This window comes from Phascolarctos cinereus, unplaced genomic scaffold (genome assembly GCF_003287225.1).
Source record: "Phascolarctos cinereus isolate Bilbo 61053 unplaced genomic scaffold, phaCin_HiC Scaffold_726;HRSCAF=1367, whole genome shotgun sequence".
Classification (NCBI taxonomy): Eukaryota; Metazoa; Chordata; class Mammalia; order Diprotodontia; family Phascolarctidae; genus Phascolarctos; species Phascolarctos cinereus.
The window spans coordinates 271,082,907-271,110,851 of NW_027556098.1; the positions used below are offsets into that span (position 1 = coordinate 271,082,907).

The window sequence follows — 27,945 nt, forward strand, 5'->3', positions numbered from 1 at the left end:
CAAACAACAAAGGTCACCCAGTCTTTTTTCAATTGCAGGAACATAGGAAATATAATGCTTTTTAAAGGAACAGCATACTAGTAGGACTTGTTTTGCAAACTATCCTTTTTTATTGCTAACTCAGAGGAATGTCTGTGTCTATGGGGACTGTACAGTTATACCTGTCTTTGTTATATTCTAGGTAAATGGCTCGCCAGAGACAAATATTGTATTCTAGCTAATGCTTAAAATGAAATTCATTCTTTTTAAAAAAAAATACCAAAATCACATTTTCCTTTTAAATAAGCCCAAACTCATTTTGGGATTTTGGCAAAGAGTGGCTGAAACCACTAGAGGGAAGTACTGTATAAGTGCTTATTAAAGGAGCAAGCAAAAAGAAGAGATTGACACTAGTATTGGTAGTTGCCATATTATAAAGTAGTACATGAATTATTGTGAATGTTAGGCTGACAGTAACTACCACAGTTCACTTTTATGTGTGACCGCAGGCCCTGAAATTTTGTAAGGAATAAACTATATAAAATCACATTTCTATCCTATGTGCTGGAGAAAATAACTCCCTTGGTGTACATAATTTCATGATTTTATGCTTTTTGTTGTTGTTAGACATGTATTAATGATCACGTAGAACTTTAATAAACAAATTTGTGTGGATATGATTTGAAGTCTGTTTAGTTAGCATGGAAAGTTGGTAATCCTTAATTATGTTTCTTATCCTTTAGAATTAAGACATAGGAAATGCTTTCAGAAACTAATACAGCAACAAATATGAAATAGGAATTAGTACCCTTTACTTATTTTGATGAGTCTTAAAAGATGTTAAATTATCTTGAACAAATCAGGCTCTTTCAGTTCAACACATATTTATTATATACTGTGTGCAAGGTACTCTACAGTAATATTATGTAATATTGTTTCCTATCCTCAAAGACCTCTTAGTCTGCTTGGGGGTGGGGTCAAATAGAAAAGGGTGTGGTTTATGGATAGGTAACAGAAAAACCTAACAGGTGTTATACTATGGGAGTAAAAATCTGTAGACAAAACTGCTCAGAAAAAAATTTGAGGAGAGAAAAGATTTTCAGCTGGAGGGATCACGGAGTGTTTTATGGACAGAAAATAACTGATCTTAGTTTTGAAATAGGAGAAAGCTTTAACTCTCAGATGAGGAAAGAGTGCATTCTAATCATGAAGAATGAACTTCATGTATACGTGGAAAATGGAGCTCAAAGTTCATAGTTGGGGCATAGCTGGTAATCCATTTTAGTTGGAACATAGAGTGTTCAAAGGGGAATAGTGGGAAGTTAGGTTGGAGCCTTACTGTGGAGGACCTTAAATGTGTAGCCAGGAAGTATTAATTTTATCCTGAAAGCAGTAGCAAACCATCTAAAGTTTTTAGGAGAAGATTGCAGTGATTTAGAGGAAGGGGGGGGGACCAGTAAACCACATATAGAAATCCGTAAGGGTTGCGTATTGACTTAGAAAACTACATATTAATAGTACCTTTTTTTTTTGGTATTTTTATCTATTGTATTTTTATTTATTTTGTTAAATATTTTCTAATTTCATATTACTCTGATTCAGATTGCATTTGGGAGTGTTGTGGGCCACAGGTAGACTGTAGGCTGTATGTTTGACACTTTTGGTCTGTAGCACTGTGAGATTTGTGTGTCTGGTCCAGGGTTCCATAGCCAGTGGGAGTACGTCCAAGGTAGGACTTTAACCCAAGTCTTCCTAGCTTTTAAGCCAACTCTTCATCCATTATGCCAGTTAAGTATTTTAAGATAACTTTAAATGTCTGTTACTAATGGAACTAAACAAGAATGCTGATTAAAATTTGTTTTGCAGTCTCAATCAGTGTTATTCACAGTTGTATAATATTACTACTTAGTGAGAAAGATATTATTGCTTGTTATATCAGTAAGTTTTATACTTGGGGACAGTATGATATCTTGTCTCATAAGATACTTCATCAGTGTTTTCATTTTCTCTTTTTCTTTCTCGGATTGTTTGGATTCATCTATTTTTTCTTAAAATATTTAGTTGTTGTTACCTAAAATTCTTTGTGGTCTCTTTTTAAGCCATTTAAAAATTTTCTTAAAGCCTGGATTTAAAAAAAAAAATTGGTAAGGTAGCACACAATGTACATTAGGTTTTCTAGAAGAAATGCACACATATGGAGATAGATACAATTATATTTGTGCTTATTTTGTGTTTTGGATTTAGTACTTGAACTAGGTTTGTGAATGCTTGTTTTATTATCAGGCTTATTAACACTTTTGTTTCTTGATGCTGGTATTTAAATTTTTTGCATTGGTATTCATTAAGGAAAGTGGTCTATAGTTTTCTTTCTCTGTTTTGGCTCTTCCTGGTTTAGGTATTAAAACCATATTTGTGTCATAAAAGGAATTTGGCAGGACTCTACCTACTTTTTTCAATCATTTTTTATAGTATGGAGATTAATTAATTTATATTTATATTATAATTAATTAATTTACAATCTGTCTGCTTCTGGGGAATTTTTCTTAAGAGACTCATTTATGGCTTTGTTCAATTTCTTTTGCTCAGATAGGGTTATTTTCCCATTCTCTTAATCCAGGCAGTTTATATCTTTGTGAATATTTATCCATTTCACTTAAGTTGTCAGTTTTACTGGCATATAATTGGGCAAAATGGTTCCTAATAATTGTTTTAATTACTTCATTGATAGTACATTTACTCTTTTAATTTTTTGGTATTGGTAATTTGGTTTTCTTTCTATATTTTAATCAAACTAACCGATGGTTTATCTGTTTTATTGTTTTTTTCATAGAACCAACACTTAGTTTTATTTATTAGTTTAATCCTTTTTTCCAAACTTTCAGTTTTATTAATCTCTTAAATTTTTCAGGATTTCCAATTTGGTGTCTAGTTGGGAAATTAAAAAAAAAATAAAATTTATTATTTGTTTTTTAACATTCTTTTCTTTCTGAATTTCATTTTCTAAATTCTCAATCTCCATCCCACACCTAATGAGAAGGCAAGTGATACCCTATTAGGTATGTATGTAAAACCATGCAAAACATAGTTCCATCTTAGCCTTATTTCAAATAATAAGAAAAATAAAGTGAAAATTATACTTCAGTTTTCACCCAGAGTTCATCAGCCCTCTCTCTGGACGTGGATAACATTTTGTCATCATGAGCTCTTTGGAATTGTGTTGGATCATTGTATTAATCAAAATAGCCAAATTTCAATAGTTACAGTTACAGTTTTTCATCATTACAATTTTGCTATTATTGCGTACAATGATCTCCCGGTTATTCTCACTTCTTTTTGCATCAGTGCATATAGGTCTTGCTATGTTTTCTTGAAACCACCTCCCTTGTCATTTCCTAAAGCACAGTAGTGCTGTTGTTCAATCATTTCAGTTGTATTCAACTCTTTGTGACCCCATTTAAGGTTTTCTATAGGCCTTTGATCCTAGTTCTAAATCTTTCTTCAGAATGGTTGGACCAATTCACTGTTCCACCAGCAGCAGTTCATTAGTGTACCTGTTTTTCTTCTCATCCCCTCCAGCATCTGTCATTTCTGATAGGTATGGGATGGCACCTCAAAGTTGTTTTAATTTGCCTTTTTCTAATTAATAGTGATTTAGATTGGATCATTTTTCCATATGACTCTTTATAGCTTTGTCTGTTTATATGGCATTTGACCATTTGTTACTTGGGGAATGAATCTTATTTTTATAAATTTGACTCGATTTTGTGCTCAGTATATATTTAAGAAATGAGGCCTTTATCAGAGAAACTTGCTGTAAAAATGTTTTGATATTACTTCATTGTCTATGGTACCTTTTAGCATAATTAAGTTTCCCTAATGATCTCTTTTTTAAAGTAGGTCTATTTTTGCATTTGCTTTGTCTGTGATGCTGTGATGTAGCTGAGATCATGACTGGATCCCTGCCTTTTTCAGGCCAGATGAACCATATTATATTCTTCTCCAGCCCTACATTTTAACTCTTTGTTTCTTACTGTTTCAAGTGTGTCTCTTGTAAACAACGTATTGTTGGATTCTGGTTCCTAATACATTCTCCTGTCTGCTTCCATTTTATAGGTGAACTCATTCCATTCACCTTCACAGTTATGATTAACTATGTATTCTGTATTTCCATCCAGCCCATTTTTTATGGTCTCTCTCTGTCTCTCTGTCTCTCACTCTCATCCCTTCTCAAAAGTCTATTTTGCTTTTAACTATTGCATCCCTTCATCTGCCCACTATTTTATCATTCCCCCATCCCCTGCCATTTTCTTCTCCTCCTATTTCTCTGTTTGATAAGTTAGTATTTTTTTTAAATATTGTTTTCCCTCCAGTTATACGTCAAGACAGTTTTTAGCATTCATTTTTTTGTAAGATTTTGAGTTCCAAATTTTTCTCACCCTCTCCTCTCCTCTCTTCCTAAAATGGTGGGAAATTTGATAGAGGGTTATACATGTACTATCATGTAAAACATATTTCCATATTAGTCACAATTGTGAAAGAAGAAACAGATCAAAAGGAAAAAAAACCGTGAAAAAGTGTAGTGAAAAAAGTATGCTTTGATCTGCATTCAGAGTCCATCAGCTCTTTATCTGGGTATGAAAGCATTTTCCTTCATGAGTCCTTTGTACTTGTATTGGATCATTGTGTTGCTGAGAAGAGCTGAGTCATTCCTAGTTGATCATCATACAATGTTGCTGATAACTGTGTACAATGTTTTCCTGGTTCTGCTCATTTCACTTTGAATCAGTTTGTACAGTTCTTTCCAGGTTTTTCTGAAGTTTGCCTGTTCATCATTTCTTATTGCACCTGGTTCTGCTCATTTCACTTTGAATCAGTTTGTACAATTCTTTCCAGGTTTTTCTGAAGTTTGCCTGTTCATCATTTCTTATTGCACAATAGTATTCCATTACAAAAATATAACACAGCTTGCTTGGCCTTTCCCCAATTGATAGGCATCCACTCAATTTCCGATATTTTGCTGTGATGAAAATATAAATATTTTTGCACAAGTAGGTTCTTTTCCCTTTTTATGATCTCTTTGGGATACAGACCTAATAGTGATACCACTAGATCAAAAGGTATGCATAGTTTGGTTGCCCTAATTGCTCTCCAGAATGGTTGGATCAGTTCATAATTCCACCAGTGCTGCATTAGTGTCCCAATTTTCCAACATCCTTTCCAACATTTATCATTTTCCTTTTTTTTGTTATTTTAGCCAATCTGATTAGTATTTCAATCTGAGTGGCATTTTAGAGTTGTTTTAGTTTGCATTTTTCTAATCAATAGTGATTTACAGCATTTCTTTATATTTTTATAGGTAGCTTTGATTTCTTCATCTGAAAACTGCCTGTTTACACCCTTTGACCATTTATCAATTGGGGAGTGGCTTGTATTCTTACAAATTTGACTTAGTTCCCTATATATTTGAGAAATGAGAACTTTATCAGAGACACTTGTTGTAAAGATTGTTTCCCAACTTTCTGCTTTCTTTATAATTTTGGATTCATTGGTTTTATTTCTGTGAAACTCTTTTAATTTGATATAATCAAAATTATCTATCTTACATATTGTAATGTCCTGTATTTCTTGTTTAATCATGAACCTGTAACTCATTTAACGGCACCTTTAAGAATTTAGATGCTATGCTTCTTGGTGCATATGTTTAGTATTGCTATTACCTCATCGTCTGCTGCCATTATCTTTTAGCAAGATGTAGTTTTCTTCCTTTTCTCTTTTAATTAGGTCTGTATTTGCTTTTGCTTTGTCAAAGATCAGGATTGCTGTGCCTCCTTTTTTTTTCCTTCAGTTGAAGCATAATAAAATTAGCTTTAGCCTTTTATCTTTACTCTCTGTGTGTCTTTCTACTTCATTTGTGTTTCTTGTGTGTTGTAGGATTCTGGTTTTTGATCCACTCTGCTGTTCACTTCCATTTTATGGGAGAGTCCATCCCATTCATATTCACAATTAAGATTACTGTGTATTTTCCTCCATCCTATTTTTCTTCCTGTTTGTTCTCTTTTTCCTTTCACTCTTTCTCTCCTCACCAGTTCTTTGCTTCTATCTACTTCCTCCCCAGATCTGCCCTCTCTTCTGTCAATTTCTCCCTCTTTTCTTCCTTTACTTAATCTCCTCCCCTCCTACTTTCCTGTCTGGTAAGATAGATTTTTATATTCAACTGATTGTGCTTATTGTTCCTTCTTTGAGCCAGTGCTGAAGAGAGTAAGGTTCAAGTGATGTCTATCACCCACAGTCCCATCTTTCCCTCCACTATAATAGGTTTTTTACACCTCTAATCTTTTTTGCCTTTTTTCCTTTCTTTTAGATTTGAGCTCTGCTCCCAGGGTGGAAGGGGCATTGTTTCAGGCTTCTTGTGCTGGGGGTGCAGATCCTGGCTGTTTACCTGGTACTGTACTGATGTCGCCCCAAGGCCCGGGGGAACCCTTGTGTCTGATGCTGCATTGAGGGGATGGGGTGGAATGGGAAGGTGACTGGCACTGCTGGAAGCTGTGGGGTCTGGCAGCTGACCTGGTCCTGAGTCAGGGTCCCAGTGGTGGTTTCTGGTGTGTGCCGAGGCCAGTGGGGTGTTTTGTGTTTCCCTGGGACTACACTGAAGCACTTGGTGGTCTGGCTGCTGGAGGTTGCCTGTTTGCCCTGGATTATGCTGGAGCACTTGTCAGTTCTTGGAGCTGGAGTTTGCCCATTCCCCTGTCGATGCTGAGGCATCGTGGGGAGTCCTGGTGTTGGTTTTTACCTCCTCCACCTCGCTGGGGATCAGGATCTCCCGCTGGTGGTGAGGTGGGGTTTGCTGCTGGCTTCCTGTCCTGGACTGTGCTCCCTTTTTACCCTAATAAGACAGACTTTTTTGGCTGATCTTCCAAGTTCCTTGGGTTAAAAGATTGTTTCACTCCGTGTTTTGCTGGTTCTGCTTCTAGGATTTGTTTTGGGGCACTATTTTATGGTTGTTTGCAGGTGAATATGGGAAAGTTATAGTGATTTACTGTGTACTCCACCATCGTAGTAAGTTAGATTAGTTAGATTTCTATACAGAAGTGAGTGATAGTGAGGTTCAAGCATTGCCTGAAACACCCCTCATTTCCCCCTGCATTATAAAAGCTCTTCCTTCCATGCTTCTTTTACATGAAAACATTTTCCCCCATTCTGCTTCTCCCTATCCCTCTATTTAACCCCTTCATTTTTTTTTTTTGAGATCATTCCAACATAATTGACTTGCACCCATGCCTCCTGTCTATGTAAACTCTTAAACTGCCTTAATAATGATAAAGTTCTTAGGTGTTGTTTGTATAATTTTCCAATTTAAAAATATAAAAAAATTTTATTGAGTCCCTTATGATTACTCTTTGATGTTCATCTTTAATGCGTTTAGTCTGTTTTTGAATGTCACATTTTCTATTCATCTCTGGTCTTTTCATCAGGAATACTTGAAAGTCTTCTATTTTATTAAATGTTCATTTTTTACAAAATATCATATTTCAATACCTGGATTTGTTTAATGTTAGCTGATGAATCTTGTGTGATCCTGACTGTGTCTCCGCAATATTTGTATGGTTTCTTTCTGGCTGCTTAAGTATTTTCTTTGTGACCTGAGACTGATGGAATTTGGTTATAATGTTCCTGGAAGTTTTCATTTTGGGATCTCTTTTAGGAGGTGATCAGTAGATTCTTTTAATTTCTATTTTTACCCTCTTGATGTAGGGTATTATGGTAGTTTTTTTTTCCCCCTAACATTTCTTGAAATATAATGTCTATGCTCTTGGTCTTTTGTTGTTATTGTTTTTTTCTTTTTTTTCTGGCTTTCAGGTAGTGCATTAATTTTAAATTGTCTCCCTGGATCTATTTTTAGGTTGTTTTCCCAATGAGGTATTTCACATTTTCTTTGATTTTTTTTCTTTCTTTTGACTTTGTTTTATTGTTTCTTGAAGTCTCATGGACTCATTAGTTTCTACTTGCCTGCTTCAATTTTTTAAGAAATTATTTTCTTCAGTGAGTTTTTGTACTTCTTTTCCCCATTTGGCTAATTGTACTTTTAAAGGAGTTCTTAAGTGAAATTTTATACCTCCTTTTCTATTTGGCCAATTCTATTTTTTTTAAAGTGCTATTTTCTTTAGTATTTTTTGTACCTCTTTTACCAATCTATTAGTTATCTTTTCATAATTTTCCTACTTTGCTTTCATTTCTTTGCCTAATTTTTCGTCTACTACTCTGATTTTGAAAATTTTTTTTAGCTCTTCCAAGAATTTTTGTTCAGTTTGTGTCTAATTCACATGTTTTTCTTTGAAGCTTTGCTTATAGGTATTTTGACCTCATTGTCCTCTAAATTTATGTCTTGACTTTCCCTGTAGGTTTTTGTGTTCAGGTTCTTTTTTGTTGTTGTTATTGTTTTCTCATTTTTTTTCAGCCTGTTTCTTGACTTTGAATTTATGTTAAACTTGAGCTGTGTTCCAGGTGTGGGGTAGCCTGGGGAGAGGACACTGTCTCAGTATTCAGGCTTTTTTTACACTTTTATTGTCTGAGCTAGTTCTGGGGATTTGGGAGTTTGGGGTTTTTCCAGTATGGTGTAATCTGGGGAATGGTGTGGTCACTGCTTTCCTGGTCCACACTCTATTCTCTTCGGACCAGAAATCATTTCTGTCTTCAGGCTTCTTGTTTCTGGAAATGTAGAAGTTATACTGCTACTCATGACTCCTGCTCTCTCTTGATTGAAAGTACCCCTCTCTGCCCTTAAACTGTTTCCCAGAAATGGGTGTGGGTAGTCAAACTGACAAATAGCATTTGGTCCTTCATCCAATGCTACTGCAGGGGTCCCATGTAACCTCTCTCTGACTAGTTACTAGATTCCCTTACACTCTGTGGTGTGAGAGCTCCTGAAGTTATTGTTGCTTCTGTCACCCTCACTTAGTTATATGACTGTAAATGTCATGGGCTTTGAACCAACCTCCTCCTGCATGTCACAGATCTTTCCTTCCAACCTCCTAAGTTATCTTGGGCTAGAAAAATGTCTTACCCTGACCTTTTGTTGGTTCTGCTACTACAGATTTTGATTAGAGGCATTATTTTAAGTTGTTTGGAAGGGAATATTGAGAAAACTTGGCTATGTATTTCCTCTAATGTGCCATCTTGGCTGCACCCCATTCCAGTACATATTTCCAACAAGCATGTGAGAAGGATTTATAAAAGAGGTTAGGGATAAATACATAGATTTCTTGGTAATTACTGTATATATGATCATTGAATCTTTGTGCTGAGATTTGAGTTAAATGAAAAAGAATGGACAAAGAGAAGGTAAGAGGACCAAGGAAAAAATCTTTAAGGAAATCTTTAAAGATTGGTGGATAATTGGTGATCCCGTAATAGACTTAGAAAAAGTGGTCAGACTAGAGAAAGGAATATTCTAAAATCCTAAAAAATTCTTTTATTAGTAGGAATATTTTGAAGTTCTCCAAATTATTGTCACCCATTCCTTATCTCATTAATTTTTAATGACAGCATTTATCATTTTCTTTCCAGTTATAACACTGTAAAAATATGGAAATAAGGCAGCGCAATTTTCAGTTTTTTTCTGATTTTCTAATTAGACACAAACAGCACCTTGTGCTGTTGGTTGTACTGTAACTCTACTTGCTAAATCCTCTATTTTTAGTAACACAATAAACTGCTTGAGTCAGTAAGAAAACACATTTAACATAGGAAAACCTGATTTGTTCTTAACTCATCTCATGTCTTGGCATGTAAAAATATATTAAAAACAAAGGCATAGTAATTATTCAGTGTGTGAATTGAGATTTCTAAACAGTTTCATTGTATACACACACAAACATATAGAAACCTACTCTTCCAGCCCTTCATTAGACCATACTGAAAGGGAGAGATGTCTAATGAACAACTGGAAAGGTAGGTTGAATCCACACTGCTAAGGACTTTAAACGCCCAAATCAGAAATTTTTCTTTGATCCTAGCAGTAATAAGATCAATTGGAGCTTCTTGAGCAAGGAAATGACATGACCAGACCTCTGCCTTACGAATAGCACTTTGCAAACTGGGTGGAGAATGAACTTATGAAAGGAGAGACTTGAGGCACTGAGAGTAATTAAAAGACTTGGCAGTTGTTTAGTTGAGAAAGAATGCTGGTCTCCCAATCAAAAAATCTGGGTTTAAATTCTGACTGTGAATTGGTCCAACTTTTAAAATTCAATTTGGTATTATGCAAGAAAAGTGATTAGCTTGTCAATATCTATTCACTCCAGACACCCTACTGTTAGATATATTTCTAAGATATTCAGAGGAAGAAAGAAAGGTCCAGTGTATACAAAAATATTCATAATAGCACTATTGGTTGTTTCAGTGAACTGGAAGAAAAATGGCTATCTGTCAGGTTGGAAATGGCTGGAAAAAGTCTGGCATCGAAACAGGATGAAATATTGCGTAGTAAGAAATGCCTAATATGAGGAATTTAGAAAAGCAACAAGATTTATATGAACTCATGCAGAGGGAAATGTGTAGAATCAGAAGAATAATATGAGCAAAGACTTATAACGACGTAAATGAAAAGATCTCTACAAAGAAGTTGAATTCTGAATTGATAACTATTACATGATAACCAGTGAAGCTCTGGGAGAACACTCCATCTACTCCTCATGAACTGCTAGGACAGAATGTTGAATACATTTCCAGAGGTTGTTGCTGTATCAGATATTTTTGCTTAACTATCATTTAATTATCACAAGGGAGAGTTTAATCTGGAGGGGTGGTAGAGGTAGCTTGATCAGAAATGACTGCAATGTTTATTTAAGAAATAAAAAGGATAGAGGGGAATAGGGATAAAAGAAACCATGATGAAAGTAGCAGCAGAAAGGTCTTTGTATGTGGAGCAGTGCATCTGAGAATGGGAGGTTCAGTGGAGTGTAGGGATCATAGAATCTTCAAGCGGAAGGAACATACCTGATGACTTAATAAAGTCTCATCTTTATCCATGAATGCTGTTTACAGGATACTTGTAAGTGGTCATCCAGTATTCTCCATTTGAAAATCTTTAATTGGCTATTCCCTATGGCATTCAAGTTATCTTTGGACAATTGTAGCTGTTAGATTTTCCTTATATTTAACTTCCTTTCTGTAAATTCCAGTCATTTGTCCTAGTTCTGCTCTTCAGAATCAAGCACAGCAAGTATAATACCTTTCCTACTTCTTCTCCTGATATTTATATGGCATGACCACATTGATATTCCCACCTTCCTTCTCTGTGTGCACTCCATTTTGTTTCTGTCTGTTCTCAAACGGTACTATAAATTGGATGGGGGTTGAGGAAGGCAGGATATGATAGAACTGCCACTACGGCTTCTTAACCTTTTTTGTGCCATGGATCCTTTTGGCATTCCAGTGAAGCCTATAGAACTCTTCTCAGAATAATGTTTTTAAATGCATAAAATAAATTACATAGAAATTTAGAAGAATTTGAATTCATTTTATTTCAAGTGGAAAATACCTGAAAAATTATGTTGAAAGAAAAATATAATTTTTCCTGCATCCAAGCTTATGAATCCCCCAAAATCTATCCACAGGACCCTCCCTCCGCTCCGCCCCCCCCTCCGTTCTAGACACTTTACTTCTGTTAGCCTAATCTTAGATCCCATCATCTCTTTTGTCTGTCATATCATGCTGTTAGCTCTTACAGACTTTGTTGTCTGCTGAAAACCTCAGCTCTTTTTATTATGGTAGCTAAAGGGTTAGATGATGGGCTATGCTGTGCTGAGCAAGGAGATCTTGTGTGAAATCTGAGATGGATCCATTATATAAAACATTCTGCCATACCTGGTGACTTAGGAGAAACTTTTTGAGAGGTTAGAGGGACTGTTGGTTTCCTGTACCTCCCCCAACAACCTTGCTTCATAGGCAGTGTTTCAACTTTGTTTGCATTTAGTGTTTAATAAATGTTGTTTGGAACTGAGGTTTAAACAGTGCAGAATTAGTGGTTATTTGGGGCTAGAGAGAAACTGCTATTTTTGTAGGGGAAAGAGAATTCCTGTGTGTCAGTAGAGAAAGGGACATTGTAAAGGAATGATAATTCATATCGCTGCTGCTAAGATGTAAAAGGATATTGGGTTTGGAGTCATGGGAGTGGAATGACAGGTCGGCCACAAAATACACTGTTGTATAATTTGCCAGCATCATTAGCAAAGAGGTTTTGCCTTTAATTTTCTAAGGGACTTTTACTTTGGCTGCTGCTTCTTCTCTGGGATAGCTAATGCAATGGTGCCTTCTGGTTATGGTTACAGACTGTGTGAGAATAACTATTAAGTCCTGAAATCATTGACTGAGTGTGGTAGTGAGTTTTGCCTTATTGGCTTGATTGAGTTGCTGACCCATTAGTTTCTGTGGCTGTAACAATTCTCATATGACATGCCTTCTGGCAACATCACCCTCACCCTCTTCTTTTCCAATTGATTAGAAGCAAAGTACTTTACCTTATACCTGTTAAATTTCTCTTTGTTCAGTTTATCCCATCTTTTGTAGCTTTTCTGAGACTTCGGCTTTTCATTTTCATGTCCACAGACTTGATGAACATGCCACCAGCACGTATCCAAATCTTGCAATGAAGTTGTGGAAGGAATGTGCTAGATCTAGAATCAAGGGGCCTCAGTTCAAATCCAATATCTACCATTTATTATTTTTGTAACCAAGAAGGTTTCGTAACATTTATGTGCCTCAATTTCCTCATTTGAAATATGATGGAGTTGGACTGGATGACCTCTAGGGCTCCTTATAGCTCTAAGTCTGATCCATGAATAGAAAAGAACAGACCCCTAAGATACCTTACCAGAGACCTCTTTCCACATTAACAATGATCTAGGTTTCAAGTCAAATGATCAGTAAATGATCCTTAGTAGGACTAAGCATTTTCTCAAGTCTCTACTCATTCTCAGACTACAGAAGCACAATTCTGTGCTAGAGGTGGAAGAAATACAGTTGTTTCCACAGGACAAGAAAGGATGAGCCTAACAAAGTAGCAGCTTTATGGCTTAAAAAAGGAGAAGGCCGAATTAAAGGTATTCACACCTTACCCTTTCACTACCAGTCTCCACAATAATTCAGGTGGTACAGTCTGATCCACTGGCCTGTGTTTTAGGACCCATTCAGCAATTATCCTGCTACTGTAGTTTTTGCCAACACATACCTTTAATGCACTGAGGAGTAAAATCCAACTCTTCCTGCAATGTGGGGAGGAGGGTGAGGCATGAGATGGGAGACTATGCTTGGCTCAGTATAGTTGTGCTAATCCTAGGGGGACCTCTAATTTGGGACCTCAGGAAAGCAGGAGTTCTTTCCCCTACCTATATTCCCTCCTGCCCTAAGCCTACCAAAAATTAAGATACTGCTTTAGCCCAATCAGAGAACTAAAGAACAAAGGAAAGCTGGTTAATAGGCTAGAATGAAAGGGTTCTAGAATCTAGCTGGAGCCAGTACTGCCTACCCAAAAGTTAGCTGGAGGTGGTGAAAAGTGGATTACAGATTGGATGAAGCTAAGATGGTTCTGAGGTCCAGTATCAGGAGTAAATCAACGATGAAAGGAGTCAGAATATGAGCAACAGGAGAATATAAGGAGGAAAAAAAATTCTAAAACCATCATAGATTCCAGGAGGAAAACAAAACAAAACAACTCAGTTAAAAACTGTATAAGCAGATACAGAAGATAGCAAAATCAGAAGGTGATAAATGACAAGATATCTAGAAGATTGCAAAAATACCTAATTAAATATTGCAAGGCAGAGGAAATTGAATCAATAACTGAGAGCATTAGAACCCTGTTGATTCCCCTAGAGAGACCATGGAACCAGACCAGGATGTTCCAGAATGGTTCAAGAGAGAAATCAGAACCTTGAGAGAAGAATTTAAGTGGGAACAAATGGCAGAGTTTGTGGCTAGAATAGTAGAAATAATTAGTTGGATGGAAAAACTTGAATCCATATTAATAAGCATACAAGGCAAACACATTGCTTCCCAAAACAAGATGCATTAGAGGCCACTTAAAGATCATAGGCTTCCCAGGAGAACATGACAAGTCAAAAAACCTGAAAAGCATAATACAAAAAAATAATATGAAAACTACCCAGAACTTCTAAATACAGAAAACTAAGCACCAAAGGACAGAATCTACAGATCACCTCCAGAACACAGGGAGTAGGAGGAACCTATGCTTGAGAGTCCAAGATGCATAGTGTTGAATTTTAACTATTACAGTGAATGTGTATAGATCATGTGTTCTTTTAGTATTTTGGGGTTTTTTCTTTTTTTGCTTTTCTTCTTTCAGATTATCCTTCACTTTAGGTATATTTATATTACCAATCAGTTCATTTCTCTCTTTTACTTCTTTGTAAAGACTTATTGTCATGGATTCAAGTTGTTCTTTTCTGCTAATTATTCTCCTGTGTAGGCTATAAATTCTGTCACTATTCCCTTTTTAATTTCTTTTAAGATTCTGATTTCTTTCTTGTACCATTTAGGAATATCCTGTTGTGGTTCCATGAGCTTATGGGAATCCATAGGGTTCTCTGTTTCATCAAATAATGATTCAATTTCCTTTATCTTACATTTTTAGAAGCATTTATAGTTCTTTAGAAGTCATGGCAACCATCTACCTATGTATTTTAATATCTTCATGTTCATATATCTTGTGTGCTCTAGGTTTAAAACTGAGTTTTCTTCCTCCTAAGACCTTTGATGGTTTCAGTCTTTCTTACCTTGTATTCCCCCATTACTCAGTTTCAGAATCCTTCCCCTTTGGTCTGTTCTCATCCCTGAGCCTTCTCAACTCCTCTGCAGCATTTGACATTGTCAGCCATATTCTTTCTTCTCTAAGTTTTCATGATCTACTGTCTCTTGGTTTTCCTCTTACCTCTCTGACAGTTCTTTCTCATCCACAGCATAACTGCTCATTATTGGTATACCCCAAGGTTCCTATCCTGAATCATCTTTCTTTTCTTTCTCTACATTCTCTTGGTGACTACCCAGCTCCTATGGGTTAAATTATGAAAAGAAAATATGCAGTTTACACTTTAGGGTATAAGTCAGTAAAAAGCTTTGTTTTGTCCATACTAACAAAGCAAAGCAGGGAAAAGCCATCAATTGGCACACAGAGATTGGCAATTGCAATGAGCTATTTCCTTTAGCAATTAAATTTTATAGAAAACATACTCATGATGCATTAACAAATAGTCACTGGAGTTAGGGGCAATTTTCTTTGTTTCGAGGAGGGGACATAATGACTTTCTAATCTGCTAGTTTATTGTTCTGTCTTTTGGTTGTTGTTGCAGAAGAGCTTACTGGGGTAAGGAAAGGCATAGCATAGGGGTTAGACATGGCTGTCCATTCACATGGAAATGCAGACTTATTCTACAGTGGCATTCCTTATTTCAAGAAAGGGAAATTAATAGCCACTTTCTCCAAGTAGATGACTCTGTATTGAGCTTTCTCCTCTTTCCTGAACTCTAGTCCCACATCGTCAGTGACCTGTTGGGCTTTAAAACACAGTATCCCAGAGATACCTCAGACTCAGCAAGTATGAAACAGAATCATTGTCTCTCTACAGCCATTACTGTCTTTCAAACTTCGCTATTTCTGTTAAGGGCAGTATCATTCTTACACTTTCATGTTTTCATAACCTCCTCATTATCCTGGGTTCCTCACTCTCCTTCATCCCACATAGCTAATCAATTGCCAAATTTGTCATTTCTGTCTGTAGGATGGAGATAGAGGGAGGTGAGTGGAAGGGAGAAGTATAAGGTTACCATCTGTTACCCAAGATATTGGTAGTTTTAATATAATAATTGGAAGATGGGAAGACTGTGAAAGTGTTATGTCAAGAAAGTAGAATTCTCTTACTAGATTATAAGCTTCATGAAGCCAGGGACTGTCTTTTGTATTTCTCATATGTGTGTATTGTCCTGACTAGAATTAACAAAAAAGGAAACAGAAAAAGCTAAAAGGTAACAAAAAGGCAAATCTTTGAGCAAGATAACATATTATTAGCAGGAGCATGCTGCCTGTCAGTAAATGTTGGTCAGTGGCTTGCCTCCATTTATGCCAATGACCCCGGGCAAAAGGACAGTTCCTTTTATACAGGTTTTGGAGAGTATAGAATAAAAAATGGAATGGGGTAGCTGATATTAGGGTATTGAGGGCAGCATAATTGGCTACAATGTTGAGGCCCAAGAGACAACATGATTGATTGGAAGTTTGGGCATGTGGGCTAGCAATAAGTCCTTTTCTTCTCTCATGAGACCAAGAAGTGCTCATTGTCTGTGTCCAGGTGTGAGAAGGTGAGTGGTATAGACATGTGGATGGCAAATCAAACATCTTTGAAGGATAGCTAAATGGAGTAAAGATATCAGGTCCAACCTCCCTTGTGTTCACATGCATTCTCCAAGGTCAGTTAAATTCCTTGAGGCAAAAAAGAGGTAGATTTTAAAATTTAACCCGTTATAGATCAGCTGTACTCTGAACTCAGTTCAGAGACAAAGAACTATGACGTAAGCCAGGGGTGGGGAGCCTGAAGCTTTGACAGGCCACATGTGCCCTTCTAGGTCCTCAAGTGCAGCCCTTTGACTGAATCCAAACTTTACAGAACAAATCCTTTTGGTTGAAGAGCTAGAGGGCTGCAGGTTCCCCACCCCTGACTTAAGCAGTGATAAGACAAAAACAGTTACAAGACAAAAATCAAGTGTAGAAAGGATAAATAAATAACACAGGATCATTCTTAATCTTACCAATGTGACAGCTAAGTAAGATAGTAATGTCAGTGCTTCACATCTACCCTGGTGATTTGTGATTTTTGAAAAATCATGCTTAATGTAATACAGAAAGTCCCAAAAATCTTAATAGTGTTTAAACTTTAATCTTAAAATGGCACTAAGACTTTTGAAACACCCTGTAGAAATTAACAGACAACTGCTTTGAGCTTTTTATTATTCTGTTGTCTGAAAATGACGTAGTACCAAAAAAACTCAAAATGAACATATGATTTGATTTGTATTCATCTTCTGTGGTATCTCCTATTTCCTCTTATAGACATTTCTCTTTAAAGAAGTTTTTATTTGGACAAATTTTATGCCAGAGAATTTAGATGGTTACTGAAAATTATTACTTCTTTGGAATTGTATGTATAGCTTCTCCAGAAATTGTTATCAAGAAATTTCCCCTGTAATTTTTCTTTAAGTGGCATTGAGATAAAAAAAAATGTGGTCAAGAAGTTAAGGGAAGTGAGGATCAGTGTTTCGTTTCAGATACATAATAAAGTGTGCTTGCTCTCGGACTTACTGTCCTGCCCCTTCCCCCATAGCAGTAGTCTTAGGGCTGTTCTAAACACAATCCTAATCAGGTTTCCATTTTTTCTGTTTCTTTTGGCTCTTAAGCACAACAGATTTTCTTGTGGGACCTTTCTAATTTATGAGACAGAGAGAAAAGAAAGCTATTGATTTCTTTACAATCCAAATTGAGCATGAAATGGTTAACTGGACTGTAAAAGGAGAACTTAAATGGTATTTGCAAGCATGTTCATCTTAGGAGCAATGGAAGCAGAGAAAGGAGGGAAATCGAACTGAACACACAGAATTTAATATGATTTTGTTGGATTTGAACTCAGGTCCTCTTTACTCCAAGGCCAGAGCTTTATCCACTGCACCATCTAGCTGCCCCTGATTTCTGTTCTTAATAGTTGGTAATAAAATGTGTGGATATATTGTTAGATTAGTTTTGCTTTAACATTTTAATTAAATTGTTAAGATAAAGTATGTTGATATTTCCTTCCCTTTTAAATTTCAGATAAATGGATTAGTTAATACTATCAATGTCAAGGGAATCTATAGTGTTATCTAACATTTTAAGAACATCAAGATCAAAGTGTAGGAAAATAATACAATTTTTAAAAGTTGTACTTCAGATTTGGGCTTCTTTGGTGGCTGTTGTTTTATCTTAATGGAGAACCTTTCTCAGAAACATAATTAGAAATATACTTACATAATTACACATAAACATGTAATTTATATATATTTATATATAAGTAATTATCTGTGCATAATTATATTTTATATATTTAATTGTATAAATATAATTTTATATAAAATTGGGACAGCTAGGTGGCATAGTGATATAGTGTCAGTTCTGGAGTCAGAAAAATTCATCTTCCTGAGTTCAGATCTGGTCTCAGACATATAGTAGCTGTGTGATCCTGAGCAAGTCACTTACCCTTGTTTACTTCAGTTTCCTCATCTATCAAATGGGCTGGAGAAGGAAATAGCAAACCACTTCAGTATGTCTGCCAAGAAAACCCCAAATGGGATTATACAGATTTGGACATGACTGAAACAACTGAACAACAAACAACAATTTTATAAACTTCTTTATTATAAATGTATGTTACAAACTTTTTTTATACACCCCAAAAAAATCCAACTGCGTAGATTGAAATGCATGTTTGGTGCAAGTCCTGTAAAAGCCTGAAACTTGTAGTATACTAATTAGGTACAAATAATAATTTGCAGTGCTCAGATTTTCAGACTTAATTTTGTCATGTATGTATGAAAAAGAAAAGCTCTTTTATTCACGTAGTGTGGTTCAGAAGAAACTAGAAGGTCTGTACCTAGGTTACTTTGAAGTAGGACAGCAGGGAGTATTCCACTGAAACAATGAAAGAAAAAATATTTTGTTAGCTGAAATGCCCAGCATGGTGGATCATAGTTGTTTAAAAAACATCTCCACTGGGTTCTAAGTATTCCAATCAATGTTATACAAGGAGGAAAAAAGTACCAGGAAATTTGCTTGGTATTTCCTAGGAGAAATACATAGCTGATAGGAGCAAGCCTGGGGAAGATGTGGAAGAAGCAGTGCTGCCCCATTCCTTCCAGAAAGGGAGTAGCACTGCCATAGGCAGCAGAAAAGCCCTTCTGAATATCAGATCACTCTTATATATCACCTGCCCTAACTGGGCATTCTTTAATATTCTTCCCTAAGCCATCTTCTCTTCTTCTTCTATACCCTTTCTTGTTAACTTCATCAGATTCCATGGGTTTAACTAGTACATCTGGGGGTGACTTATATAGCATGTACAAACATGCATGTAATATATTCTTACATGTATGTATGTGTATGTGTGTGTGTTTGTGTATGTATGTATGTTTGAGGTAGTTAATTGGTGCAATGGATAGAACGTTTGACCTGAAGTCCAAGCCTCAGTTCATATCTGGCCGAAGGTACTTATTTGCTATGTTTCCTTTAGCAAGTTACTGAACCTATGTTTCCTCAATTGTTTATTTTGTTTTAAAAGGACAGTAATAAAATCTACCTCCCAGGGATGCTGTGAGGATCAGTTGAGATAATATTTATAAAATACTTAGCACGGTACCTGGCACATGTTAGGTGCTTAATAAATGCTTATTCCCTCCCTCCTGCATATGTGTCTGTATGTATTTATGTGTATGTATGCATGTATGTATGTGCATGCATTCAGTTCCACTCTCTTCCCTGAACTTCAGTCTTATATCACCAGTTGCATATTAGACCAGTGATATCAAACTGAAATAGAAATGGGAGCCATGAAATCATACATAAAGATCCCTGTGGGTGCATATTGACTTAGAAAACCATATATTAACATAATCTGTTTTATTGCATTATTATTTATTTTGTTATATATTCCTCTTTACATTTTAATCTGATTCTGGGCACTTGGGAGTGTTGCAGATCACACATGCTATTTGTTTGACATCTCCATATTAAACATTTCAAAGTAGATGTCCCAGAGGAGTTTCAAACTTCATATCACCAGAACTGAACTCATTATCATTCCCTCCAACATTTTCTTCTTCCAAACTTCCCTATTTCTGTCGAAGTTACTGCCATCCTTTTCTAATAAAATTCTCAGCTCACTCTTTTTCATCCCCATCAAGTCACTTGCCAGATTTTGTTGTTTCTAACTGCATAATATCTTAAACTAAAATTGTACCTTTCAGCTGCATGCACACAGCACTGCCTAAGTTCAGGCTCTCATCGCTTGCTGCCTGCCCTATTGCAACAATCTCCTAATTGTTTTCCCCACCTCGAATCTCTCCCCACTACAGTTCATTCTTCTTGCTGCTGCCAAAGTAGTTTTCCTTAAGTGCTGTTCTGACCATGTGATTCCCCTACTCAGTCAACCCCAGTGTTTTTTTATTGCTTCTAGGACAAAATATAAATGCCTCTGTTTAGCTTTTAAAGTGCTTCACTGCCTGAACCCAAGCTGTCTTTTCAACCTCATTGGAAATTACTTCTCTCCTATACTCTGCAGTCTGGCCAAGTTAGCCTTTTGGTTCCTCACACACAACACTCCACCTTCTATCTCTATACCTTTGCTTTGGGTGTCCCTCGCGCCTGTAATGCAATCCTTCCTTACCCTTCATAGCATCCTTGTTCTTGTAGCACAGATACCATCATTTGCATGAAACCTTTCACGATCCTCTCAAACTGTTAATGTTTTCCCTTCCAAACCAGCTTGAATGAACTATTCTGTATTAATTTTTTATTTGTTCATGTTCTAATTAGGCCATATGTTTTGTATGTCCACATATGTGTCCATATATATTGAATTGTTAAAATAAGTCATCGGTTATGGATGTGTTCCATTTTTACTTTTTTTTCCTTTTACATTTAAGATAATTTGATTAGTTAACACTATCAATGTCAAGGTAATCCATGGTATCACACCTGACTAACATTTTAAGAACATTAAAATAAAAATACAAGAAAATGAATATAATTCGTAAAAATGATACTTCTGGTTCAGGTGTATTTGTAGACAATTGTTTTAGTCTTAATGGAGAGCCCTGTTCAGAAACATATAATTTTAAATGAACGTGAATAATTTGTAAAATTTTTTTCTTAGGCTTGAAAAATATGTGTGTATGACAATCTCTCTTATCTTCCCATCAGAATGTAAGCGCCTTATAAGTAGGGATTGTTTCATTCTTTGTACTTGTATCCTTGTCTCCTAACAGTGCATGGCACGTAAACAGCATATAATAAATGCTGTTGATTGGTAGATTGAACTCGGGACGTGTTTGAATTCTAGGGTAATGAAGTGTTTCCACAGTATCTCTAGGATTATGTGGAGCAGTCACAACTTTTTATTATCCTTCATACTCCACATGTTCAGGATTTTGATTGAAGATAATACATATTGGATTACTATTGAACTAATATTGTGATGGAAATTTTACATGTAGATCTAAAAAATACACTATCTATGCCAGAAAATCCTTAGACTAAAAAGAGGCATTAATCTAAAATGTTGTGTTTGTTTGTAGCAAATTTTCCTCCTGCAAAGAATGTGTATAGTCCCTATTTGTTGATAAAAATAAACTGTTGATGTTGAGGAGCTGTTAAGATGTTGGTGATACTTCAAGAGTTAATAAAGTAAAAATGTAAAATTTCAGTTGTAGGGGAAGATAAAGAAATGGAGATTATTATATTTTACTTTTTTGATCTTTAGATAATAAGAATCAGCATCAATTGAACTGTGTGGGTCAGGGTCTGTTTGCTAGAGAGTTGTCATAAATTTCCTTTTAGCAAAATGTACGTTTACTAGGTTTTTTTTAGAACAATTTCATTCTCAGTTCCAGGAAAAATAATAACTTTTCCAACGAATGTTAGAAAACATAGCAGAATATAATACACCCTTTGGAATTTTCCTCTTTTTACAGTTGATATTATTTTGTTGGGCAGCAACAACTATTTAACAGCTATGTTGACTGTGGTATATAGTCTATTAATGGCCTTAGGAAACTTGGCAGAGAGGAGACTGGACAAATTTATTCATTTCTATTTCTTTAATCCCACATTTAAAAATGTGCTGCCTATTCTGTATTTGTTGAGATTTAACTCATTTAAAAGCCTGGCTTATGTTTTAACAACAGGTTGCAAAGAACACAATTTTTAAAGATATGTAAGTATAATGAAATAGAGCATTTGCTAGTCACCCAGAAGTCAAGAGGACTAGATTGAGTCTCCATCTTTTCATTGGGAGATTGGACTTCCTACTAGTAAATAGGGGTGGATGATTTCAGTCAAAAAGTTTATCCGTAAGTTCTCCCTTCACTTTCTCTTTTTATCTAGTGTATATTCTTAAGAGTTGAAATGATATGGTCCAGCCCTGTGCCTAATAAGTGAACTCCCTCTATAACATCACTGAACAAATTGTCATCTAATCTCTACTAGAACATCTCCAATGAGAGAAGAATCACTAAATCACAAAGCAGCAAATTTTATTTTTAGATAGCTCTAATTATCTTATTCCTTTTGCAGAACTATAGCCAGCTTTGAACCATTTATATTCTCCTCATTGAAGGCAAAAAGGTTTTCTAGTCTTTCTTCCACATGATAAAATTTTGTGTATTTGAAAAAATATACTGTTCCTCTAGTCTTCCCCACACCCCTAAGACTTTTTTTTTGTACTCTAAACAATCTTCATTTCTTCAGTTGTGCATCATATAATATTATTTTGAGTCATCTAATAGTCCTGGTCCCTCTACTCTGGATTCATTCCAGTTGATCAGTTTCCTACTTAGAATGTGGCAACTTTGCTGATGAGGCTGAGATCTACTTATTCAGCACAAACCTCTCTGCTGATATCTAGTCTCATATCTCTGACAGCCTTTCAGACATCTAGAACTGGATGTCCAGTAGACATCTTAAAGTAAACATGTCTGTAACAGAACTCTTTATTTCCCATCCCCCAACACTCTCCCATTCCAAACTTTTCTATTACTGTTCAGTGAAACACCATCCGCCCAGTTCCCTAGCCTTACAACCTAGGTATTGTTTTCTACTCCTCATATTTCACACTTCCCATATTTAATATGTTGGGCAAGGCCTGTTGATTTCATCTTTGCAACATTTCTTAAATATTCACCCTTCTCTTCTCTGATACTTCTACCGTAGCTTCAGGCTCTCATCACTTCATGTGAAGATTATAGTAATAGCCTGCTGGTGGGTCTGCCTCCCACAAGTTTCTGCCCACTCCAGTCCATCCTCTATTCAGCTGCCAAAGTGATTTTCCTAAAGAACAGGTCTCACCATGGCACTCTCTTCAGTAAACCCCAGTGGCTCCTTGTTGCCTCCAGGATCAAATACAAAATCCATTAGTAACCATTCATCCCCTCTACCTTTTCATTCTTCTTATCCATTACCCCTGCAGACTCTGCAATACAAGTGACACTTGCTTCCTTGCACTTGCTCAAAGAAGACATGCCATCCCTTGGCTCTGGGCATTTTCATTGTCTGTCCCCCATGCCTGAAATTCTATCCTCCTTCATCTCTGCTTCCTGACTTCCCTCAAGTCCCAGCTAAAATCCCACCTTCTACAAGAAGACTTTCCCAATCTCCCCTTAATGCTGATTCTTTCCCTGCCAGTTATCTTTATTTATTCTCTACATATCTTGTTTGTACCTAGCTGTCATGTTATTTCCCCCATTAGATTATCAACTCTTTGAGAATAGGAGTCTTCTCTTCTGCCTTTTTTGTATCCCCAGAGCTTAGCATAGTGCTTGTTCTTGACTAGCTGACTTTAGGGCAAAACTGTTTTCTACTCAGCCACCCCAAACAGCCTGTGCTCTTGGCTCAGTGAGGTCCATTATTTTCAATCTCTTCTTAAGTCTGTTCTACAAACTCCTGTATCTTTGTCAGATTTATCTTAGGTTTTCTGACCTTTTTTCTGCCTTTCCCATTTATAGGCTGTTCTAGTTGGTTGCTTCTCCATTTCTTCTATTAATCAGTCAACAAATACTTAGGGCCTATTATGTGACAGGCCTGTTCTAAATGTTGGGGATCCAAGTACAAAGAATAAAGCAATTTCTGATCACAAATAACATATTCTAATGAGGGAGACAACAAATATGTATAAAAGTATGCATACATAATATAAAGTGGATAAATACAAATAACATAAAAATAATTAAATACAAAATATTTTGAAAGGAGTGTATTTGAGGGGATTAGGAAAGCTAATATGCTGAATATTATATTTGAGCTATATCTTAAGGGAAAACCAGGACTCTGAGTCAAAAGTATGGAGGGAGGGCATTCTATGAATGTGAGAGAGTCAGCGCATGGGTACAGAGACAGATGATGAGAGTGTTTTGGGCAAGGAGCTGAGAAGAAGCTAGTATGCCTGGACTGTGGCATGTGGGAGGGGATTTATGTCCATTGATGCTGGAAAAATACATTGGGGCCAGGTTTCAGGGTTTTAAAAACTTAACATAGGATTTATTTTTTATTCTACTGGAAGTAGGAGGGGAATCACTTGACCAGATCTTTGCTTAGGGAAATTACTTTTTTCATCAGTTTATTCTCACAAAGACATAGAAATTGTGCCTTACTCATTTTGTTTCCCTTTTCAACACCTTGCTTAGTGCATTACATATAGTAGGTATCCGGTATGTATTGGATGAATGGAATAAGGAATTTTTTTGGCAGGGGGGAGAGGGGGGTGGTTGCTGTTATTTAATTACCCTTAGGTTAACATTTTCAATAGAGAATACAAAAATAATTTTGAAAAATCTGTAGTTTTAGAAAGTCCTGAAAATGTTTTGTCTGACTGCCCCCCTAAGCAGATATTAGATTTCTTTGTCTTTGCACCAGACATGTCTTAGAAAAAGTTGATGTGAATTTTGTTCTCAAGAATTGTTACACGGTTGGCTTAATCTTGTCCACTGACCTGTGCTGTCTTGCTCTTTCCTCTTTTCTATTCTCCCTCTTGTGGTATAGCTTTCACTCTCAGAGGAGCAGAATGAAGTCTTGAAAAACGGCTGTGAATCCAAGGAGCTGGTCTACCTCGTACAGATTGCTTGTCAGGTAAATAACAGTTTTATTTCTTCATGTTGAATATGTGGAACAATACTTAATAAAAATCTTTTTTTAAGGATTTAAAAAAAATTTATTTTTTCCAAGTACCTGCAAAAATAATTTTTAACATTAATTTTTAAAAAAAAATTTGAATTCCAAATTCTATCCCTCCCTCCATCCACACCCCTTTTATTAAGAAGGCAGGCAATATGATTTGGAATGCACATATAGTCATGTAAAACATATTTCCATATTAGTCATATTGTGAAAGCAAACACAGAGAAAAAGTTAAAAAAAAAAAGCTAAAAAATAGGATGCTGTGATCTGCATGCACACTCTGTCAGTTATTTCCCTGGAGGTGGATAGCTTTTTCATCCTAAGTACTCCAGAATTATCTTGGATCATTGTATTGCTGGGAATAGTTAAGTTATTCACAGTTGACCATCATACACTGTTGCTGTTACTGTGTATAATGTTCTTCTGGTTCTGTTCACTTCACCCAGCATCAGTTCATGGAAGTCTTTCCAAGTTTTTTTTTTCCTGAAATCCACCTGCTCATCATTTTCTATAGCACGACAGTATTACATTACATTCATATACCACAACTTGCTCAGCCATTCCCATATTGATGGGCATTCCCACAGTTTCTAATTCTTTGCTACAACAAAAGAGCTGATATAAGTATTTTTGTACATAGAGGTCCTTTTTCTTTTCCTTTGATCTCTTAGGGATGCAGAACCAGTAACTGTATTGCTGAGTAAAAAAAGTATCCATGGTTTTATAGCCCTTTGGTCATAGTTCCAAATTGCTCCCCAGAATGGTTGGATCAGTTCATAATTCCATCAACAGTACATTAGTGTCCCCATTTTCCTACGTCTCCTCCAACATTTATATTTTCCTTTTCTATCATGTTATCCAATCTGGTAGGTGTGAGGTGGTACCTCAGAGTTGTTTTAACTTGTGTTTCTCTAATCAATAGTGATTTAGAGCATTTTTATATGACTATCAGTAGCTTTGATTTCTTCATCTGTAACTGCCTTTTTGTATGCTTTGACTCAGTTCTCTGTATATAGTTTGAGAAATGAAGCCTTTATCAGAGAAACTTGCTATAAAATTTTCCCCAGTTTTCTTGTTTCCTCTTAATCTTGACTACGTTGGTTTTGTTTGTGTAAAACCTTTCTAATTTAATGTAATCAAAATTGTCCATTTTATATTTTGTATTGGTTTTTATCTCTTGTTTGGTCATAAACAGTTCACTTATCCATAGATCTGACTGGTAAACTATTCTGTGCTCTCCCATTTTGCTTATTATATCACTCTTTATGTTTACATCTTGAATCCATTTTGACCTTATTGTGGTGTATCATGTGAGATGTTGGCCTATAGCTAGTTTCTGACAAATAGATTTCTAGTTTTCCCATCAATATTTTTTGTCAAATAGTGAGTCCTTGTCCCAAAAGCTGGGATCTTTGCATTTATCAAACACTAGATTATTATGGTTTTTACCTACTCTGTGTTGTGTACTCCATCTATTCTACTCTTTCACCTGTCTCTTAGCCAATACCAGATTGTTTTGATAATTTCTGATTTATAATATAGTTTGAGATCTGGTATGGCTAAGTCACATTCCTTCATTTTTTAAAAATTTTAATTAATTTATTTTCAATTATCAACAATCACTTCCATAAGCTTTTGAGTTTTAATTTTTTCTCCCCCTCCTTCCCCAAGACAGTGCGCAATTTGATATAGGCTATATATGTATACATTCCTATTAAACATATTTTCACATTAGTCATGATGTAAGGAAGAATTAGAAGTAATAGGAGGAACCACCAGAAAGAGCAAACAAAACACAGTAGGAAAAAAAATAGCAAATAGTATGCTTTGATCTGCATTCAAACTCCATAGTTCTTTCTCTGGATATGGATAGCATTTTCCATCATGAGGCTTTTGGAGGTGTCTTAGATCCTTGTATTGCTGAGAAGAATTAAGTCTATCAATATTAGTCATCACACATAGTGGCTGTTACTGTGTACAGTGTTCTCTTCATTCTGCTCACTTCACTCAGCATCAGACCATACAAGTTTTTCCAGGTTTTTCTGAAGTCAGCCTATTCATCATTTCTTATAGCACAATAGTATTCCTTTAGATTCATATACCACAGTTTGTTCAGCCATTCCCCAGTTGATGGGCATCCTCTCAATTTCCAATTCTTTGCAATAAAAATCTTTAACAGAGATTTCAGTATCCCCTTTCTGTCATATATAATAAGCTTTGCCAGTGTCATTCCATATGTCAATCCATAGAAAAGTATTTCTAGAACACAGCACTAAAATTGCTTTTGGCTGTGAACAGCTAGTGGGTAAGAAAATAATTGATGTCTTTTTAAAGAGAAAAACCAATCATGTGCCTCTAATATGTTGTAGAATGCTATAAAAGTATTTTTGGAATGTAAACATCACATCCATATGCATTCTTAGGAGTACTAACGTTAGCATTTGTGTATGGATACAGATGACTGTTGTACAGAAATGTATCTGCTTCCTTCTTTAATCCTATATTTCATTTGTTTGCATTTAAGTGGAGTTAAACCAGTTTGTATAATATGTATTTAATTTATTCCTAAAGTTTAAGAAAAATACTTTTGAATGAAAAAAACTCATGCAATTAATGAGTTGCATATGAGTAGAAATTAGATGAAATATATAAAAAGGACCTTCCATTTGAATAGTGACAGTAGATCAAGCTTTCTGAGGCAGTAGCCTTTTCCTATTGAAAGGAATAACCTTCTTTGTTGACATATGTATCAGTGTTTGCATGTAACTTGGTTTTGGTTGGTTCTTAATAGAGTACTTCCTGGGGGAAACTACTATGTTTCCCTTTATGTGATTAAAAATGTAAAAATGTGTAATCTTTTATCATTGGCTTTGGAAAATTTTCAACTATATTTTGGGTATTGGCTAGTTAATGTATATTTTTGTATTGGTAGGCAAGTTTTAGGTTGGTGAGTGTAAGATTCTATAAAATAGTACTCAAGAATTTGCA

General features: G+C 35.8%; 1 protein-coding gene across 3 annotated transcripts in view; it reads left to right on the forward strand.

Annotated features, from left to right (window-relative positions):
- Nucleotides 1-27,945, forward strand: part of ARHGAP32 (Rho GTPase activating protein 32) — a 359,487-nt gene that overhangs the window by 172,245 nt on the left and 159,297 nt on the right. For all 3 annotated transcript variants that reach the window (XM_020963784.2, XM_020963787.2, XM_078147104.1), the window contains one exon: nt 24,823-24,909. In XM_020963784.2, coding sequence (XP_020819443.1) covers nt 24,823-24,909 — 87 coding nt within the window. The remainder of the gene's footprint in view (nt 1-24,822; nt 24,910-27,945) is intronic.